Source organism: Copadichromis virginalis, linkage group LG12 (genome assembly GCF_057382275.1).
Source record: "Copadichromis virginalis isolate Kocher_CV1m ecotype Utaka linkage group LG12, C_Virginalis_male_GT1.1, whole genome shotgun sequence".
NCBI lineage: Eukaryota > Metazoa > Chordata > Actinopteri > Cichliformes > Cichlidae > Copadichromis > Copadichromis virginalis.
Genome location: NC_140629.1, coordinates 9,336,571 through 9,358,033, shown reverse-complemented (window position 1 = coordinate 9,358,033; position 21,463 = coordinate 9,336,571). Strand labels below are relative to the sequence as shown.

Below are 21,463 nucleotides of genomic sequence, written 5' to 3'. Positions count from 1 at the left end.
CTTGTGATGACGACATTGGCTACATGGTCATTTTGAACCAAATTTATTGTTACACTTCTAATCAACAGAAAATAGCTCAGTGTGTAAAGCATGAATTTTGAACTTAGGTAATCTCATATGCATGTTTTCAATTTTTTAGATAATTCCTTCTTTTATTTTTGTTTTTTTATGTTTATTTTTCTGGCTTTTAACCTGTTTTCTGTCTGCTTTTTTATTGTTTACTGTCCTATAATGTGTACTGCACTTTCTTGGATTTGATTTTTGTGTTTTAATAAGAGGTACAGCCTTTCTCCCAGTGCAGGGACCTCTGTGGTGGAGCAGCTCAACACAGAAATGATGAAATATTTACATTAGATTTTTAGCTAAATGAGTTTACAGGTTAGGCCTAAAGAGATTCCCTAAATCCAACTTGTTTTTTCAAGTATATGCTTACTCTTAGAGTTTATGTATGGTAGTTTAAGAAGATCTGTGTGTAAAAAGCAATGTGTCAAAGGCTTGTAATAATTTTGACTATGGATCACAGTGGTATCACAGATTTTGCTCTCAGTTATTGATGAGTGCAGTTCTGTTCAGAAATGCAGTATTTCCTAAAACATTTTAAAACAGCATAATAAAAACTGACTGACAGTTTGCGATTAACTGGCTTTTTCCTACATGATCACATCTATTGTTTCTTGTGTTATATCTCACTCTCAGGAGCGACATTAGACATTAAGATTAAGACATTAAAGACATTTATCAGATGAGTAACAACAAAAATCTGTTAAAGACTATACTATTATTCCTATTATCCCTCTGAAAGGAGGGAGTATCTGTCTGTCTGTTTATTAGCAGTGTAGTGTCCACAGTGTACAACATATCATTTTCAAATTTTGTGTGATGGTAAATACCAGGGTTTGGTGAAAATCAGGTCAATGTCAAAATCAAGGTCACACCAAATATGAAAATCAGTAAAAACATACCTACATTACCCCCAATTGTTTATGGATGGTCTTCAAACTTGAAAACTAGGCTAGGCTTGGGTGACATGAGTACCTAGGTTGGCTAATAATTTGACCTTGACCTTCATTGTTAGTGCCCAAGGTCGAGGCCTAGGAGGCCAATCATTTCAGCCAATTCTGCTCCAATCATATGAGTAAAGATGATAAAATACACCATTTTAGTATCTAATGCAGGGGTGGCTAACTCCAGGCCTCGAGAGCCGGTGTCCTGTAGGTTTTAGATATCACACTGGGTCAACACACCTGAATCAAATGATTAGTTTATTAGGCCTCTGGAGAACTTCAAGAAATGTTGCAGAGGTAATTTAGCCATTTAAATCAGCTGTGATGGATCAAGGACATCTAAAACCTGCAGGACACCGACTCTCGAGGCCTGGAGTTGGACACCCATGATCTAATGCTTTGAGGTCAGGGTTACATGAATTAGGCGAAGTCGAGCACAAAAGTCAAGCTCATGAGCCACATCAACCGATGGCTCACCTAACACTCCTCTACACATCCAACAGGCAAACACATGAGGATTTTAAGCTGCTTTAGTCTGCAAGCCTCTTTGCAATCTACCACCACACCATTTCGTCCTTAAGTTCCACATCTAATTGAATCAGTCATTAGTCTTTGTTTTTTCTACTGGAAGTGTAAAAAGCTATCCTCTCATCACCTTTATTCTATAGAATAAACGCTGGACAGTGGCATGCTGACAAATATAAATTAATGCTGATGGGCTAAAGCTTCTCCTGACTGAATTACATTTGTTAACATATATACGTGAATTGATTAAAGATAATGTCTTCATGTGTTTCACCTCTTTTTCTGTGACAGGAAGTGATGTCAGTGGAGGAGGAATCCACCTCATGTTATTGCCTGATGGACTCGACAAGCTGCCACTTGCTGCTGGACCAGCCAGGTTCTTACGCCCTCGTGGGTGAGCCCCTGACGCAGGCTGCCATCAAGAGGCTGAAGCTGGCTGTGTTCGGAACCATGGAGGTTGGCTCCATGAGCTACACCTTGCGGGTGTACTGTGTGGACGACACGCCACATGCCTTTCAGGTGCGCCCTTTTTGTTCATGGTTGAGCTATGATTGTGCTTTCCATGTGCTGTCCAGGGTCTAATTTATCTGCAAGAGGCCAGTAATAAAGGCCTGACTAGGGTTTAGCTTCCTTGCACTAAACCTGACATTATAAACTGCTAATTCCCAGGGCAAAACTAATTTAGTGCTGGACTGGTGTATTTAAAAACAGCTGCTAAAGTGGAACCTTTGGATGTATGGCTGCACTCCCCTATGCTTTGAGGTAGTTCCCGGTTTTATTTGATCTCTCATTTATTGGAGGTTATTTTATTTTTTAATGTACAAAAAGAATGTGTCAGGTAAAATGTTTATATATGGAACATTTGAAATGGGTCGTAGCTGTAATGCCAGCATCTTACGGAAATACATTTACAAGACATACTTACAACTCCACCAATGAAGGGTTTATTACACATATTGCTCATTTCTATATGTAAACCCAGTACATTCATGCAGGTTTGTTTCTTAGTAGCATTTCCCTTTACATGTTTTTGCCCTTCTTTTTTTTAAAAAAAAATTTGGGTACATGATCCACAACTTTACTGTTTCTGTTTACTCTCAAAAGGCAGGCAGCTACTTATAGTAATCTAAAGGCAAGCACTCTGAGTTAGCAAGTGATGGATTTAGTCGTCTAACAGTCACATTACCTTTATGTGCTTGTAGAGACTTTAAAAAGTGAAAATTGCCACCTTACAAAAAACTTTTAGTAGTGTCAACTTTGAAAGGCGTTATGACATCAGTCATATGTTACGCCCTGCCCATAGGTGGCCAGAAATTTTCAGGTTAGTGCAGATTTAAAGGATGATGTTTTTTGGTCTGACACTTGCCTTGATGAAATAAATGGACTTCCATGCAATCAATCTTACTCTGAGAAAGAGCCCCCCTCACTCCAACAAAGACACACACACACACACACACACACACACACACACACACACACACACACACACACACACACACACACACACACACACATATAGATACAAACCTTTTTTTCAGGTCTTGTAGTATATGCTGTTTCCACTGGTGTGTTTAGTGAAGCATAATCTTTGAGCTGCGCAAACCTCCTGCTAGTTCTCTGTCCTGATGTTCGTCAGCAGTTGTCATTTGGGTTTTCTACTTTCACTTCCAAATCAATAAAAACAAATCCGTACATAACAGACTTGGCTGATTTCTATCTGCTGGATCTACATAAACTGTTTTTTCAGCTAAATGCTCTAGTCATACCTTGCACCCTCTATTGTGGTACAGTACAGAGTTTGACTTTGAACTATTAGCACACCTTTTCTGGCCATGATCAACAAAAGAAGACATTATTTGTCATGTTTTACACCTATGGTAGGATTTTATTGTGTTGTATTCCCAGCTTTTAAAAAGGAAATTTCACAAATTCAGTTCCAGCTATTGACAGTATAAAAGATGGATGTAGCTGCTGTGATGTCACCTGTTGGCTTCTAAACTCACGTTTTGAAACCTCAAGGTGAACATGTCCGCCATCGTTATTTTGGTTGAAAGAGACTGCATAAGAGAAAACCTGCAGTAAAACAACTCTATTGAAAAACCATCCAACACTGGACATTAACAGCAAGACATCTTGATCAAGCTAACACCTAATTCAGAGCAAGGTAATCATTCAGTCACATGGGTAAAAATAAGACAGCGGCCTCCTCTATACATCTTGAAAAAAGATGGGTGGCTTCTGGTGATTATATTAATTTTTTTTCCAAAATTCTGCAACTAATTGCAACTTGTGGTGACTAAATGGTTGCACAGCTTGAGAGTATTGCACAGTCCACGACTGCTTTTGACCACAAGGTGATTGCACAGGTAGCCTGTTAGGACGCAACCTTTCTGCACACAGTTGCAGTTTGACTTTAAAAAACTGCAATCACTCTCAGAGAGATTGTGCAATGTTTGCAAATAATTGTTGTCTAATTTACAAATCCAGTCTGAATGAGTCTTTGTCTATGAACACAACTCCAAGGGACTCGAGTCAGCTGGCTGCCAGCTGGTTGCATTCAAGCTATAGAACATGAAGGTTGCTGAGTGCAAATGTAACAGTAACTGTTAAATGTAAATTTCTGTCTATGTAGACAACAACAAAACAAACAAAGTTAAGCTCTGCAAATGGCTTAATTTTTTTTTTCTCGCCTCGTGCCATTGTTAAGTGATTTTCATGTTGTGTTGTATTTGCTGACTTAATTTCCAGGACTCTCAAATTGAAAGTTCAGTCTTTTTGCAAATGTCCACCAACACTTTAGCTATGTATTTATACCGTTAAACACAAAGATGAATATTTTCCACTCTGCAAGGAGAGTGCAGATTGCACTGTAGGCCGTGGCCCACATTCACAATGAGCATCTTGTGTGTGGTTGTTGCCTGCGCTCTCTGAGGCAGCAGGGACCGCAACGTGTGCACTTTCAGATACGAGTGATTGCACATTCATTACCACAGAGAAACAATACAGCAGTGTTTTAAACACTCTGTAGCAACTTGATGGATGCTCTTCTTGTTCTTTTAATAGAGTCAGACATAGTGTGCCGTACTGTAATCGCTCCCATTCAAACGTTCACCAATCATTCTTTTCTAAAAATCTCATTTGATTTGATTATCCTTCAGCAACCTATAGGGTTTTAATCATTGAAATTTCATCAGTGAACATGAGGGAAATCAAGTTCTCCATCCTCCTGAGAGAGCTTGAGTAAAGGAAGACAGAGCTGAACAGAGCATAGCGAGCTTCGTGACTGACTACCTCCTGACCAACCTTCTGCCATGCTGCCAACATCAGCGGCAGCTGGCTTTAAAATGCATTCTGGATTTGGTTTATGAATTCCCAGCCTGCCGAGCAGATGCCAGACTTTAGCATGTCCCCTGGGCTCCTGTTTGTTAGCGCCACATCTCTGCTGTGTGTTTCCCATGCTCCAGCACAAAGTCAATCACAGACCGGGATTCTGGATCAACAGGAAGCCTCATGCAACACAAACACTTGTGTGACAGAGCTATTTTTCTTTTCTTTTTTCTAGTTGAAAACAAAAAACAGAAAAAGAAAAATTGCAGGATTCTGTTTTCTTTGACGCAGCACAACGTATGAAAAGAAATATGAAAAAAACAAATGGAAAAAACAAACATGCAATGTCATTCTTTATGTTTTGCATCTCTTCTAAGACCTTTGTTACATACAGTGGTTTACACATGAAGATGCCCACATTCACACTTGGTGCTAAATAAATACAAAAACTACATCACGGCACCAGTAAATTGGTAGATGATGACAGCTCTAAAAGATACTTGGAATCTTTTGGAGCTGTGTCCCGGACATTTCTCAGCATTCAGTGGGTGCATGATGTATGGGAAGTTGCCTTGGGGTCTTCTTCATGTTTCTCTCTTCCTAAGCAGATTTTGCAGTGTGGCATGCACATTATCCGGCTATCGGGCAGCGCTGTTGCAGCTCTAGGGTGTGATTGGTCTCCATCAGTGTTTAGGGTGTGTGGTGTATTTTAAAGCAACCTCCACATGAATGCCATGACCCAAGATTCCCAAGCAGATGATGTTCATTTTACCACCATGGTTTTATTTTTGTGGTCCATCAGTGCATAACTCTATTAGCTCTTATACACAGAAAATAAGTATTTGGAAGACATGTTACTTTTTTTGTTTTCTCAATCTTCAGCATCACTGACCCTTTAAAAACCACCTAATTTTGAATTTAGCCATTAACAAGTCTTATATCACCAACTTGTAACAACAAAGGCAAAAAGAGAGTGTCTTGTTCCTTAGGAATGAGCAACCCCCTCCACCAAAAGTAAGTCCATGTCCAAGGCCACAGCATTTAGTCATGTTGGAGAGAAGGTGGATAAAACTTGCTACCTGAAAATAGTATTAGTATTCTGCTGGCAGACCTTTCCTAGCAATGAAAATGCTCCTAGAAAATACTTTTCACCTCAACCTTTAGTCTTTAGCCTTGGCAGAGAATCACTCCTGAATTTTAACATCAGATAGAAATAACTTCTAAAAATTAATCCAATGCTTTTTATCACAATAGATCCTTGTGACCTTCCATCACTTCATTCAGAAGCATAATGTGAGTGTTTTAACAGCACATCAGGAAAGGTAACAAAACGTGACGTGTCTTAAGCACATACCCAGAGCCTATTTCACCCACATTGCAAACAAGATTATTTGCCATCTGCCATGAGGAGGAGGAGTTACAGTTGACAAATTGATGTGTTTCAAATTGCACTAAGCATGTTTGAAATGTTATTTTGCCGGCTAAAGGAAAACAGACCAAGTCCAAAAAATAGAGAGGCTAAATCCTATTTGTTTATTGTTTTTGAGCAGTAAAAACATGATTATACATTCACAAAGTATAATGAATAGGCCATTAATTAATCCCTTAATTAGACCGCGGTGCAAAGCACCAGATTTTCACCCTTGAATTAAATTTTCATCCACAGTTTATGTGGGTAAGATTTTTAAAAAAATGCATACCTCTGAAAGGTGATGAGTTTGCAGCTGGGGTTTAGTTGCTATACAACACTCTAACCTCCAAACAGTGAAGGTAAGTAAAATGGCCCTACAGTTAAGACTCTCACACTGAGCTGATATAAATGTGTTAATGTGAACGCATGACAGACAGACAAAGAAAAGATAATCTTGGTTTACGAAACTCTCATAAGAAGTCTAACTTCTCTCATTACTCCACTTTATGTTGAAAATAGTTGCTCCTATCTTAAAAAAATGTTGTATAGTCTTAGAAATTTCACATCATTAAAATTATTCACATTTTATATTTCCTGATTGTTGCAGCCGTACTTGAGAAAATTATGCAGCTGGAAGACTAGTCTGCTATCAGACAGGATCATGGCATTGACCCTGTAGAATTTTAAGTTCTGTAATTTTTTTTTTTTTTTTACCTTAAATGAAGCTTGGAAGTCTTAGTCAAGTCTCTTTCCTTCTCTTTCCGCTGTCATCTGTAAAGGCTTGTTGCACTTATACATACTCATCTTTTGTGTTATTGGTTTAATCAATCTGTCATTCAACAATGTCCTTGGAGAAATTCACTCTAATGCTCATCATACCACTACATTTATATGGACTATATATAAATGGACTAATGACAGGGGATCCTGGGGACCCCAAGCATTATTTACTGTAAGATGCAATCATAGTAGCAAAATAATCCTAGCAAAACTCACTTGTACTTCTAGAATTATTAGTTATGTAATTATTGACAATGACAATTTTATTTATATAGCACATTTCATTACATGAAAACTCAAAAAGCTTAAAACAGAAAATTTAGACATTAAAAAACAGTGAGGGTTTACAGTAAAACAAAAAACAACTACTGAGTGTAAGTGTGTGACCAGAACGATTTTTAGTCTGTTTTTAAATGTACACACAGATGTAATTGATCTATGGTCAGCAGGCAGCTTGTTCCAAAGAACAAGACCACAATAACTGAAAGTGCCTTAAATACACGTAGATCTGATTCTGGGAACAGTTAAAAGATCTGTACCTGATGACCTGAGAGGTCTGACAGTGAGCAAGTCAGAGACGTACTGGGGGGGGGGGAGCAAACCATAACTATTAAAATCATTTTAAAGGTAATTCTGCATTGTAGTGGGAGTCAGTGAAGTAATTTAAATACTGGGGTAATGTGGTTGAATTTCCACTTTTTACTGATGATTTAGGGAGTCTTGCAAATAGAGTGATGCAATAATCTAACCTGCTTGTTTCACGATCTGTTTGATGCTGATTACGTTTTGGAGAGAGGACCCAAATGCAGACGCTTGGAGACTAGACTAATTTTAAGTGAGCTGCTTACTAAGGCTCAATGAATTCATACAAAAACAGAAAACAAAAGGCAAAAGGAGACTAAGACTTTTGCTAACAGAAAACTAAACTGTAATATGAAACATGAGCAAAACACATGGTGGAAGAACTGACTTTCCGGCACAGGATAAGGGGAGATTGGGACAATACATACAGTGGCTTGCAAAAGTATTCAGCCCCCTTGAACTTTTCCACATTTTGTCACATTACTACGGAGCCCCGCAGGGGACATGGGCGGAAAAAAAATTAAGACAGACTTGCGAGATTTCGCAAAACTAACTCGGGATCTCGCAAAACAAATTCGGGATCTCGCAAAAGTCTCCCAACAATGGCAGCAGCTACTTAGTTGTAATATTACTCTTTCTGGGTCACAAAATACACTTTTAAGATATTTTGAGGTGTGAATGTAGTTGTGTAAACGTCAGATATCTGCTCGGTTTACAAGACATCACATATTTGTAAAAGTGCTCCGACGTTTTCGGAGATGTATGAAACTCGCAAAACTTTTGCAAGTTTGTTTTGCGAGATCTCGCAAAAGTCTGTCTTAATTTTTTTTCTCCCATGTCCCCTGCGGGGCTCCGTACATTACAGCCACGAACATGAATTGATTTTAGTGGAATTCCACGTGAAAGACCAATACAAAGTGGTGCACAGGTGAGAAGTGGAACGAAAATCATACATGATTCCAAACATTTTTTACAAATAAATAACTGCAAAGTGGGGTGTGCGTAATTATTGAGCCCCCTTTGGTCTGAGTGCAGTCAGTTGCCCATAGACATTGCCTGATGAGTGCTAATGACTGAATAGAGTGCACCTGTGTTTAATCTAATGTCAGTACACATACAGCTGCTCTGTGACGGCCTCAGAGGTTGTCTAAGAGAATATTGGGAGCAACAACACCATGAAGTCCAAAGAACACACCAGACAGGTCAGGGATAAAGTTATTGAGAAATTTAAAGCAGGCTTAGGCTACAAAAAGATTTCCCAAGCCTTGAACATCCCATGGAGCGCTTTTCAAGTGATCATTCAGAAATGGAAGGAGTATGGCACAAAACTGTAAACCTACCAAGACAAGGCCGTCCACCTAAACTCACAGGCCGAACAAGGAGAGCACTGATCAGAAATGCAGCCAAGAGGCCCATGGTGACTCTGGACGAGCTGCAGATCTACAGCTCAGGTGGGGGAATCTGTCCATAGGACAATTATTAGTCGTGCACTGCTCAAGGTTGGCCTTTATGGAAGAGTGGCAAGAAGAAAGACATTGTTAACAGAAAACCATAAGAAGTCCCATTTGCAGTTTGCCACAAGCCATGTGGGGGACACAGCAAACATGTGGAAGAAGGTGCTCTGGTCAGATGAGACCAAAATGGAACTTTTTGGCCAAAATGCAAAACGCTATGTGTGGTGGAAAACTAACACTGCACATCACTCTGAACACACCATCCCCACTGTCAAATATGGTGGTGGCAGCATCACGCTCTGGGGGTGCTTCTCTTCAGCAGGGACAGGGAAGCTGGTCAGAGTTGATGGGAAGATGGATGGAGCCAAATACAGGGCAATCCTGGAAGAAAACTTCTTGGAGTCTGCAAAAGACTTGAGACTGGGGCGGAGGTTCACCTTCCAGCAGGACAACAACCCTAAACATAAAGCCAGGGCAACAATGGAATGGTTTAAAACAAAACATATCCATGTGTTGGAATGGCCCAGTCAAAGTCCAGATCTAAATCCAATCGAGAATCTGTGGCAAGATCTGAAAACTGCTGTTCACAAACGCTGCAACCAGACAACTGACTACACACAGGGGATGCTGGGGAGGACACACAGACACAAAGGGGCAAGACCCAGATTAAGACAAGTGAAGTAGACACTGGTAATGGGGATAAACAGACATGGAGACATGACAGGCTGGGGAGAACACAGACCAGACAGGGACATGACTGAGCTGAAAGAGTGAGACAGACAGAGACAGACTGGACATAAAAAAGGGGAACAGACATAAAAGCAAGACTGACTCACAGAAGGTTAGACATGAAGGGAGGAAAAACTAAAGATAACTAAAAACTGGGGGCTCACCTAAACATCACCTAAACAAACATTCACCTTAAGGTAAATGAATCCAAGAATCAACAGAATTTTTCAAACACTATAAAGTCCAGAAATCTAGATGCACTGGGTCGACCCAGAACCGTGACAACTTAATGAATAAATTTTTCATTTGAGAATTTTCTGTTGGGGTCATTTTGACCCAGATAAAAAATAATTGAAATAAACACAACCAGCCAGACCAGTGATAAAAAACCTCACCTAGGAGGTGCCCAGGATAAATTCTGGTCCGTTGCCCAGACAATCTTAATTGGTTACTTTTGTGGAGGAGTAGCAGCTCTAGTCTGAGCTCCTCCCAAATGACTGAGCTTACCCTACCGTTCAGAGGAAGCTCATTTGGATCACTTTCCAGTTTCCAGATTTGCTTCAGAGCCCAGAGTGAGCCCTTTTCTGGCTTAGAACCATGGCTTCAGACTTGGAGGTGCTAATTACTCCAATTCACATGACATCTGACTGCAAAATGCCCCAGGTGAATATAAGTACATTATCGGCAAAAAGCAGACAACATCCTGAGAGCACCAAACTTAACACCCTCCACACCTTCGTTGCTGCTAGAAATTCTGCCCATAGAGATTTTGAACAGAATTGATGACAAAAGGCAGCTGTGGTAGAGAGAAACACCAACCAAGACAGAGCCTAACTTATGCTTGGCAGTGCAAAATGAGATCTCTTATGATTGTACGGGGTCTAGAAACTGAAAACAACTAGTTAAACACACATTGCAGTCAGTTAATGCACACAGATTCTCGCATCGTTTCATCCTTTCTCATCCACATCAGCATATGGGAGACCAAACAGTTGCTAGGTTCTTGTATATCTGTTTCAGGAGCAAAGGTAACACCTTTTTGGAGTAGATTTTTCAGCTAAGCATTGGACAGTCATATGAGCAGGTGGAGCTTTTCTCACTCCCAGGAGGGTCATTGTTACTTGGATTAAGGCTTGCAATGTGTCTGTAATGGCTCTGATTTTTATGCCCTCTCAAGTAGATCAGACAATTCTGATAGCTTTCAGCCTGGGAAGTTGCCCACCCAAAGGATAAATGCACCGACAGCATCTGAGTTTGCTTAATTGGATGCTTTTGACAGGGGTCTCCCTGGGACTCCAAAGCATTTGTATTTTTGCAAAGCAGTAATTAAAACATAACTAGAAAACAGTGATGTGGCATCATTCGAAATGAATTGATTGACAAAACCATTAAAAAAGTTGAAATAATAAAAAAGACGTCTAAGAGATACTGCAAAACATATACCTCTGGGGTCTCCGTGGACCTCAGTCAGTAGGATGAGGGCTAAATGTCTTTGAATGTTTTGAATTCCTCCTTCCACTTTGATACTTTATTCTTCTGGAAGGCTTTAATATTCTTGACTGGTATTGCGACATTTCCTTAGGTGCAAGACATGATCTGAGACACATCAATGGTGTGTGATGTGTCAAACAGCAGATCAGGAAGCGTCTACAGACGGCTTCAATCACAGCATCTTGACAGCTTCACATCAGTTCAAAAGTGGGGATGTTACCACAGATCATAGCTAGCCCGCTGCGACAGGGGAAAACCAACTAAAATCCAGCGTGATCGGGTTAGTCTCAGGCCAACAGAGTAAGAACAAAGACAGATGGCAAAGGAGTGGCACCATATTTTATCCTATCTGCATTTTGCCAACAGCTGATTTGTTTTCACACCAACAGCATTCACAGTGTGCCACGTGCCCCGAGCATGCTTTTCTGCAAGCACACATGCAAACACACACACACACATATATGCACAGATAACTCCTTTCACATAAGGACACTCAGTCAGAATCAATCAGTGAAACCTGACATTAGTCACAGCTCTGTTCTCGTCCTTTTTACTTTTGTGATTGAGGTGGCCGAGGACAGACGTGCCAGACGCCAAACCATCCCACTGCCACACTGAACGATGATGACAGATGAATACCTGCAAGTGACAATCAAAGTGCTCCCTCATCATCACAAATCCAATTTGGGCGATAGACCTTTGCACCCCTCCTCCCGCCAAACACGTACCCATCCTCTGCCGAGTTCATACAAGTCCCCCCCCCCAGCATTAAATTCAAGCTTCAAGCTGTCACATCGAGCCTGCAAACGTGATGCTAATGTGAGAGTGTGACTTGTAAGATTTGTTCAGTTGAGACTTGACGTCAGTCGCTGGCAGCCTGCCTCTGTGCTAATATTTGAGATGAGTCAATTAGCGGATGTGACAGAGGAAAGGATTAGCAACAGGTGTTTCTGCTGATATGCAAAGGTAGTGTACATTCAAAAAGGAAGGAGGACACTGTGTTCTTGATTTTTCTCTAGCAATAATCTCATTTCTGATTCTTTTTCTTCTCATCTTTTTCTTGTTTTTCTGACTCTCACTTTCCTCCCTCCATGCTCTCGTCTTCCTTTTCTCATTCGTTTCCATATATTTCTTTTCTTCTCTTGTGCTTTCTTTTTTCATTTCCTTTCCTTTTCTTTTTACCTCTCATCTTTACCTTTGCTTTCCTTTCTGCCTTTGTCATTTTCTATCCTTTCTTTTAATCTTTGCTTTACCTTCCTTTACTTTCATCCCTTGACCGCCCTTTCCCTTTTTCTGGGTTATGACCTTTCCAACCTGCTTTTTTCTCTCATCTTCTGCCTGTCCTGCTGTTCTTCCCTTTCCTTTCCACCTCAGGGAGTGGTGGCTGCAGAGAAGACCAGAGGCGGTCAGCTCCTCGAGGAGCCAAAGATGTTGCCTTTCCGAGCGAACACCTTCAGCCTGCAGGTGTCCATCCAGGATGTTCCCCAGTTTCTATGGAGCATCAAACCCTTTACCACATGTCAGGTAACCACAGCAGGAAGTGACAAAACATGAACTGAAAACATATACTGTATGTAAGTGGTAATTTGCAAGTTTGTTCCCTCGAGCTAATTAGTGCGGTGTTTCTGCAAATTCTGCTCCTCCCAGGGTTGATTTATTAAGCAGCAGTCTGAGGAGTGTTTATACCTGTTTTTCCTGTTAATGAATTTTAGGGATTATCTAGTTGGCTTTAATTACTGTACTGTTGGATCTGGTAACCACGTTGTAAGATGCTTATTGAGGGAACTTTATTGTCGTTCACTTTTCATTAACATTAGTAACATTAGCACTTAACATTTAATTAAGATCAACAGTATATACGAGGTCCATATTATGGCCTCGTTTAAATTTTTTAAGCTGACGTTATGAAAAAGAATTTTTATGTAGATGACATTATGACATTTTGTGTGTGTAAATTTAAATCGCCTTTTGAGATTACTTAAATATTATCTGTGAATATTATTTCAATTTTGTTGTTTCTTTTTAAAAAATGTTTTAACACAAGCAGCATTTCTCATTACTTGACATTACTTCAGGCAGCAGCAAGTAATTGTTACTTAGCTGTCAGAATTAGCTTATCTTTTCTTTTTGTATAGAATATTTCTTTATACTTATTGGTTACCCACTTTTACTCACAAAGACAGTATCAGTTTGCACACTCCAGTTTTTGGTACCATCAGCTGATTCACTGTTGGTGTCACAGCTTTGCTGTTATAACTTGAAGGTAATTAAAAAAATAAAATGGTTATTTTCTACATTATAGAAAAAACAACTGAACAAAACAATAAAACAGATTTTTGAAACAAAAAATGGTCTGCTAGAATGAAAATAAAGAGGACCCTACATAGGTGTTAGGTGTAGTAGACAACAGTCAATGAGCTGACAAATCATCTATAATCGGCTCATGGCCATCCAGGATTAGACTGATATTTGGTCCAAATAAAAATTAAAACTAATAAAAATGAACATTTGTAAACACATTTTGATATGACTGTCATGTAAAAATACATCTACATTTAAATATAAGGGAACAAAGAAATTCATATTGACTGTTACTTTCGCCACAAAATAGTTCAAATTAATCAAAATAAACTTTTTTATGCTTAAAAAAGGGAATCTTTCTTTTTTTGTTATAAACAAAATGACATTTAATACCTAAGCAGACAACTGACTCATTACTCCAGTAATATTTATACACAATAATACATTGCACAATTTTAGTGAAATAAGGTTTATTATTTTCTTACCTCCCCATAAGTTGTCAAGGCTACATTTTTAAATGTTATTAAATGATTGTGATGTTCTGCTTTTTATTGGTTGCCATTTGGGTTTCAGTGTGAGCTCATTTATTTTAGAGAGATATTGTTATAGGGGAAATAATTCTACTGTATAATCAATCATTTTCATCTATTTCTCTGAGTATGGAATCCATTAGACATAATGGATTTGTATAATTTTCCTATTTTGTAAGTAAGAAACATCTGAATATAAAATGCTTTCATTTATAAATCATAGGGAACTGAAGACATCCTGCAGTCCTTTTGACATTTTGCCAGTCAGGTCCAAACAAACCTTTCAGATTTTGGTTTATGTGAACAGCCTGTTAAGTTTTCTTTGTGTTCAGCCTGGCTTAGGCTGCAGCTCAGCTAATCTCTTTCTTGTCTAATCAGTTTAGGTGTTCTGATCTATAATACATACATCAGTCCTAGGTAAAGCATATTTTTACATCTTTGTGACCTTAGAGAGAAATTCAGACAATTAAAATTTTTTCAAGTGATGTCATGCTTTAAAACTAGCTGCACAACCTCTTTGTAGTTCCTGGATTTGACCTGCATTGCCAATGTGAAGTAAATGGTAAATGGACTGATTCTTTACTCAAAGCATTTTACACAACATGTCTCATTCCCCCATTCATGCCCATTCATACAAGCACGTTTCCCTACATCCAGGGATCGAACGACCAACCTTTCAATTAGTAGATGACCTGCTCTCTGCAGTCATTGTGTGAAATGTACATCACCATCAGCTGCTGAGCCCTGGTGGGGTCGGTGTCCTTAGTTCCATTGTTTTGGTGCAGATGCACTAAGCTGTCACTGCCTGAATAATAAGCTTGGTTGTTACTACTGAGAAGTGTTGCTAATGTGTGTTAAAGGCTTTCACCTAGTTGTAAAAGGATGTCGGTAAAATTCAGCTGAGGAGCCACAGCTGCCTTTTATTATGTCCCTGGACCCTTAAGGTCCACCCACAGTGCTGACAGTCCAAATGGAAGTGCCTGAAATCTGTATTCTTTTTGATGGCGAACAAAGGGAATAAAAAAGAAAAGTCCATGGGAAAAACAATCTTGATCTTGATAATGTCATATTAAAAGTAAGGTTCATGTTGCTATTTTTTAATTAGTCATTATTAGATTCATAAAGGAAGGTAAACCATGATATGCTCATGTATTAACAACAAAAATAATTAATGGGAGGATAGGGTCAGGACTGAAAACTTGGTATAAAAATCAGTGCCATATCAAACATGTGGGTCTATGTGTTGTGGGGAACCCTTGGAAAATGGGGAAGCTACTGACAGTACTGTGATATGGTTGCATTGACATGACAGCACAATTTTGATGGGCCCTCAGAGGGTTGGTGCAAACCCAAGGCCCTCTTTAAGCTATGCCCCCATATATAATAAGACACTCACAGCAGAAAATTATTAATTTAGGCTCTATAACGTTCCAATTACGTTTGTTTTTGGTCTTTCTGCACCATTTTGTCTTTTAAACTGCTCTTTTAGTGTGACTTCTGCTGTAAAGTGGCTTACAGGCACCCACTCTCTCTCTTTCACACATGGACCATGAAGAAGGATGTGAGCAGTGATTAATAGCTCTGTGTTTGCTTTGCTTTCAGGGCCATTAAGAGCAAACTGTATTAGATCAGTGGCCTCTGTTTGTGTACCTGTTGTCCTCACTGTAACACCGCTGTGACTTAAAGATGTAAATACAGGGTGAAAGCGCTTCAAAGACACCTACCCTCTGCACCGCCTTATTTATGAAGGCCTCAGGACGGCAGGCAGCGCCAACCTGCTTCGCCCGAGCAGGTGCAGAATAATAGCAGAGCATCGAGCCATACATCAAGTCAGCTAAAGAGCATCCCAGCTTTTCTACGTCCATCACCCCCCCCCATCCTGTTCGCCTATGCTTCCAGATTCCATTATCTTCTGTCGTGAGCCTCACTGGGCAGCCCAGATCAAAGCCACATGTGCTAAGTCTGCCACACAGACAGGTCACTTTGCAAGATGCAGATATGGCCGAGATGGAGTTGAACAGAGGTCAAGGACATTTCCTCAAAGATGTGCCTCCTCCACTGAAATTAATTATACATCAAAGGCAAACTTCTTCGTCTGCACCTAATTCGTCCGTACAGTAGACTGCTTACAGCACAGCTGCTTCTGTTATCAGAGTAACTCTGCTGGGATTCAGGCTCTATTTGCAAATCTTATCATGACTACTTCTTTGTCTCTTTAACAGTTGTTATTTCCATGCATAAATACATCAAACCCTGGAATCACTGAAACTTCAAAGCCCACTCTTACCTTTTATCCTGCCTCATGTAAGTGGCTGTGTATGTGATGGTGTGGCCACGTGTAGAACAGTGCCCCAAATCATCTCATTTCGATGTGGCACTGAAAGTGTTTTACAGATCTCTCCGACCAGAGTCAAGGTTTGTGAGAGCAAATGAGAAGTGGAAGAATGCATTCCAATCGTGCATGCAAATCCCTAAAAACAGTTTAAAGAATGAAAAGATAAAGTACAACTTTTCAAGTTAGTAAGTAGTGGTTTAATTATAACCCAGGTTTTTGTAGCAGTCTATTCAGTTCTAGTATCTTGTTTTTTAAAGTGCAGTTCAGACTTTCATCTCCGTGACCTTTGACACAGACAATTCAGGAATTTCACAAATACTTCATCTGCATTTGAGTCAACAGAAAAGAAAATTTAATTCAGTCAGTACTCAAATCAGTTTAGCACATATCAAGAAATCAGCAACAGTTAATTTTCACAGTTCAGCGTGTAATCACAACTTTGAGATACAATCTAGTTCCTCTGGAAAACACAAAAATAATGGTTTATTCCTACCACACAAAGTCTGAATCAACATGCTTAATTCTGGAGTGTCATACCAACCCTCTACATGGCTGTGAATCCTCTCTGTGCTCCTTGTCTTTCCCTGGAAGCTCCATATTCAACATCCTTCTTCTGTACATGTGCAAACTATCTCAACCTTGCCTCTCTAACTTTGTCTCTAAACCACGGAAAACAAAAATCTTAACGCCTTCAGCGCTTGGCTTTTTGCTTGTGTCACAGTCTCCAAACCCTGCATTATAGTAGCACTCACTACCACCTTATGACTCAATTAGAGTTCTGTGTTGAATCTTTGTCGACTCTTCAACATAGCCCACAAAAGTGACCAGCATCATTGCCAACAGTCACACTTGTGGGTGGTGCATTATGTGTTAATTACCATGTGGTAGTGTCCGGGTGCTTTATACACAGTGTCAGCCACGATAAAAACAAATAAAATGCTGGGACACTCTTTATTGTGATCTTCTTCTTGGGGAGTTTTTTGGATGCAAACACTCTCTTCACTCTTCCACCTGCTCCCTACTTTCACTACAGATCACAATGTCATCTGCAAACATCATAGTTCAAAAAGACTCCTGCCTGACCTCATCAGCCTGTCCAACACCACTGAAAACAAGAAGGGGGTCAAGAAGAGCCAATCCCTGATGTAATCCTATGTGTTGCTTATGCAAGTTGTGCAAAAATATAAATGCAAATACAAATGGCTGTAGAGCCCCCAGCCCAACCTCACTGGCCACATTATGCTTGACAGGAGGTGAATGACAAGCCAACACAACACCAAAGCAAACCACACATGAGCGGGCATGACAACACTTTTGGTGCATGGTAACCTGCTAAACAGTGAGCTCAGCAAGCAAAAGCTTTCAATTCGAGCTGCACTCTGCAGTGGTGGTGGAATCACCTTGTTTACTACAACATTCATTCATGTCGCCTGTTCATGCATGTAGTTCAACAAATCTTTTTTTAAAATTAAAAAAAAAAACAGCTGCAGAGACAAAAGTTGAACACAAGTCATATCAGAGAATCAAATATAAAATTGATTATAATCCATTGTCCCCAAAAACTGGCCTTTCTGTTGCTCGTACAAATCTCCTATTCATTCTCACCTTTACCAGCAAGTGGCGCTGTGGTTACTGTGATTTCCTGTTGCTGATACACTTAAACAAAAGGTAAAATGGCAAAAATCTTTTATAACACGAAACACTCCAAAAGCACAAATCCCCGTCAAGGCCACTCACTCTCTGGGAAGTATTTACTTTTAAGGGAATAACATTGGTTTTTATGCACTTTAAGACATTTCTAGTGCAGTAAAAACAAGTGCAAAGGCTTTTCCTATTTACCCTGTTGAAGCCAATTTTAATATACTTTATTTTTTTATGAATATGCTTTATGTATTGCATCCATTTTATTGTTTAGTAAATCATTTAAATCTTTAGCAATAAATAATTTTTTTTACACAGTTCATTTAATTTTTTCAAAAACATGTACTTATGCATTGATGTGTATTCTAACTGTTATAACCTGTTATTGTAATGTACATAACAAAGCCATAATAAAGTAATATGATATTTAGAGTCCCCATATATCATTCCCTTTATGTCTATATGTTCTCAGTACAAACAATGGCAGTGAGAAACAGAGTTTTAAATAGCTCTATATAGCAGCATTATTACTTTGACCTTTAGATTAATCCAGAGGTTCCCAAAGTGTGGGAACCTCTTCCCAAACCTGCTAACATTATGGACAGGTTTTTGATGGGGCGCCCACACAAACGCAAAGCAGGAGATGAAGCACCGCTAAATATGTTTCCAAACCAACTTCCTTCCAAGCCAAATATGGTGAAGCATATCTTCACCTGCACAAGTGCCAAGGCAGGATTGGTTTTCCCTGCGTCGGGAGCACACGCTGGGCTCTCCAAATCACGGACAAACAATATCCCACATTCTAGATTTTTAGTTAACAAACACTTCTTGTAATGACTAACTACTCCTGACATTTTGGAGATGTTAGCTCTTTATACAGTAAAGTTACAGCGGGATACAAATAACATCAAGCTGATCCCGCCACGATTTGGTCCCCCTGTCCAAATCACGGACAAACAGTATCCCACAGTTGTTTTTTTTTTGCACAGAGAGGCATTTTTTGAAAAATGTATTGATAGCAATGTTGAATATTATTACCCAGGAAAAAAACAACTACACGTAAAATAATCACACCGTGACGCCGCTGCCTTTCTAAATGGAAGGATAGTAACTGTGTTTGTATATGTAAGCCTGTAAAACCTGCAGATAGTCAGATGAACAGTATTTTGCCTCTGACATTCTGCAATTAATCTCATGTAAACAATAACGTGGCGCACAGCGTGATGTGAAAAAAGGCACATACCTTGACATTGTTTGACAAACTGTATTCCTCGTCCACACGTAAACGCAAAAAAGGAGTTTTACAAAATCTCCATATTCGTTGATTTGAAACGCTGTTTACGTGTGGACGAAAGGCCCAAACGCATTGAAACAGCTGCATTTTCAAAAATACCCGTGTAGGTTTGGACGTAGCTTAAAGAGTTAGTAGTTTATTTTATTACTACCTGATTTTATTGCAGTTTACTTGTATTTGCTTAATTGTTTACTAAATGTTTGAGGTGGGAAATGAACCGCATTGAAGTTTGAAAACAAAATATGGGTGTGTGTGGTGGGAGGATGTGTTTGCGTGGTAGAGGGGCGAGAAAAATTTTCTTCTAAAACAAAGGGGGCCTAGCAAAAAAAGTTTGGGAACCACTGGATTAATCTATTGACTTTACAGGAGAGGTTAAATCTGACATGTTGTATTACAATCTTATACAGTATGTTCTACGCGTTGACAATACACAGCACACTTAACATAAGAATCATAGTTTCTAAGTTACAAGGCTTCTTGTCAATTTTAGACCAATGAATCATTGAGTTGACCTTGATGACCTTGGTGGATGTAAGCCATATTTTAATGAATTGTTAACATGCCTCCACTCTATACTCCTACAAAGTTTAATGAGAATTCATTCAAAACTTTTTGAGCTGTTGTGTTTATAGACTGAATGATAACACACACACACATACAGGTACTCCTACAGTCCAAAGGTTAGGTTAACTGGTGATTTTAAATTACCCATAGGTGTGAATGGTTGTCTGTCTCTGTGTTAGCCCTGCAATAGAATAGTGAGGGTGTACCCTACCTCTCGCCCTATGGTAGCTGGAATAGGCTCCAGCTCCTTTGTGACCCTGAATTGGATAAACAGGAGAGATAAATTACAACTGTTTATATTTGTACACTTCATCAACTATACAATATCACTTGGTTTTATATTAACATAATGTATAATTTGGGTTAGGTCATATTGACCATTGAGTGTGATGTCGCTGATCTATTCTCTCTCTTTTCCCTCCTCAGGAATTCTCCTTCCCCCAAGTGTGGTGCAGCAACCAGCAGCCCCTGTACTGTGCCTTCTCTCTGGAGAGATACAGCCCTGTCACCGCCCAGCTCTCCTGCAAAATCAGCGTGCGCCAGGTCAAAGGCCATGAGCAGATTCTGCAGGTCTATACGGCTGTGGCCGAGGTGAGGCTCTGAAGCTGTGGGGAGGGTGTTTCACTTTTTTCACTCAACCTTTTTGTAACCTTCCTGGAGTGTGTACACCAGAGCAGGACCAGCTCTCCTGAGCTTGAGCTGTGTATTAATAGAGCGAGGAGAGCACTCTTCCTTCCCTTCTTTCCAAAAACAAGATCCAGCTGTTTGGTGCATTTGCTCTGTGTTTTTTAACCTCTGTTTGTCCAAGAGGACGCATGTTCCGGCAAATAGCCGCCTTCACGTTCACATACACCAACACCTGGGAGCTGCCTGCTGTAACAACAGCTTTCTATCAGCTGCTGAACAGCTCCACCGGAGCAGCTAGGAGTCAGGAATACTCACTCAAGAGCACCTTGGCAGTTGCTGTTAAGGCAGAAGAGAGTGCTGCTCATTGATTTCACCCAACTGCTTTTTCCACAACCAGTCACAAATGCGCTTGTCCTACCTCAAGGCCACCAGTACTAATAAAAGTCACAGTCAGACGTGAAATATTATTTACAATGACTTTTTATGGTTTGATTAAATTTTGCCTTGATGATTAGTGGAGTTTGTCAGACAGGAAGAAGAAAAAAAAGCTTTTATAGGTGTGATGTGTTGAATTCAAAACATCAGCGGTTTCAGTTTGGTAAATACAGCAAACAGGCGTTTCCAGAGGTCTGCAGCATGTTTTACAATGCGGGGCCACCATGTTGAACGGATATCATTGAAAACAGCTTTACCACTTCTTTGCACCAGAGCGAACCATACTCAATCCATCCAAATCTTGCTACATTATCTCAGGATTGCCGAAAGTCTGTAAAAAGACATAGATGTTATAATGTTACTCCAACTATATGCTGTTAGACCTAAATGGAAGGAGAGGACTCAATGATATTATATTAGTAACAGAGCTCAA

The 21,463-nt window shown here is 39.7% G+C and overlaps 1 protein-coding gene across 2 annotated transcripts in view; it reads left to right on the top strand.

Moving 5' to 3' along the window:
* LOC146696509 (netrin receptor UNC5D-like) overlaps nt 1-21,463 on the top strand; it is a 286,577-nt gene that overhangs the window by 251,344 nt on the left and 13,770 nt on the right. For both annotated transcript variants that reach the window (XM_085474633.1, XM_085474632.1), the window contains 3 exons: nt 1,821-2,048; nt 12,678-12,827; nt 20,395-20,559. In XM_085474633.1, the coding sequence (XP_085330759.1) occupies nt 1,821-2,048; nt 12,678-12,827; nt 20,395-20,559 (543 nt within the window). The remainder of the gene's footprint in view (nt 1-1,820; nt 2,049-12,677; nt 12,828-20,394; nt 20,560-21,463) is intronic.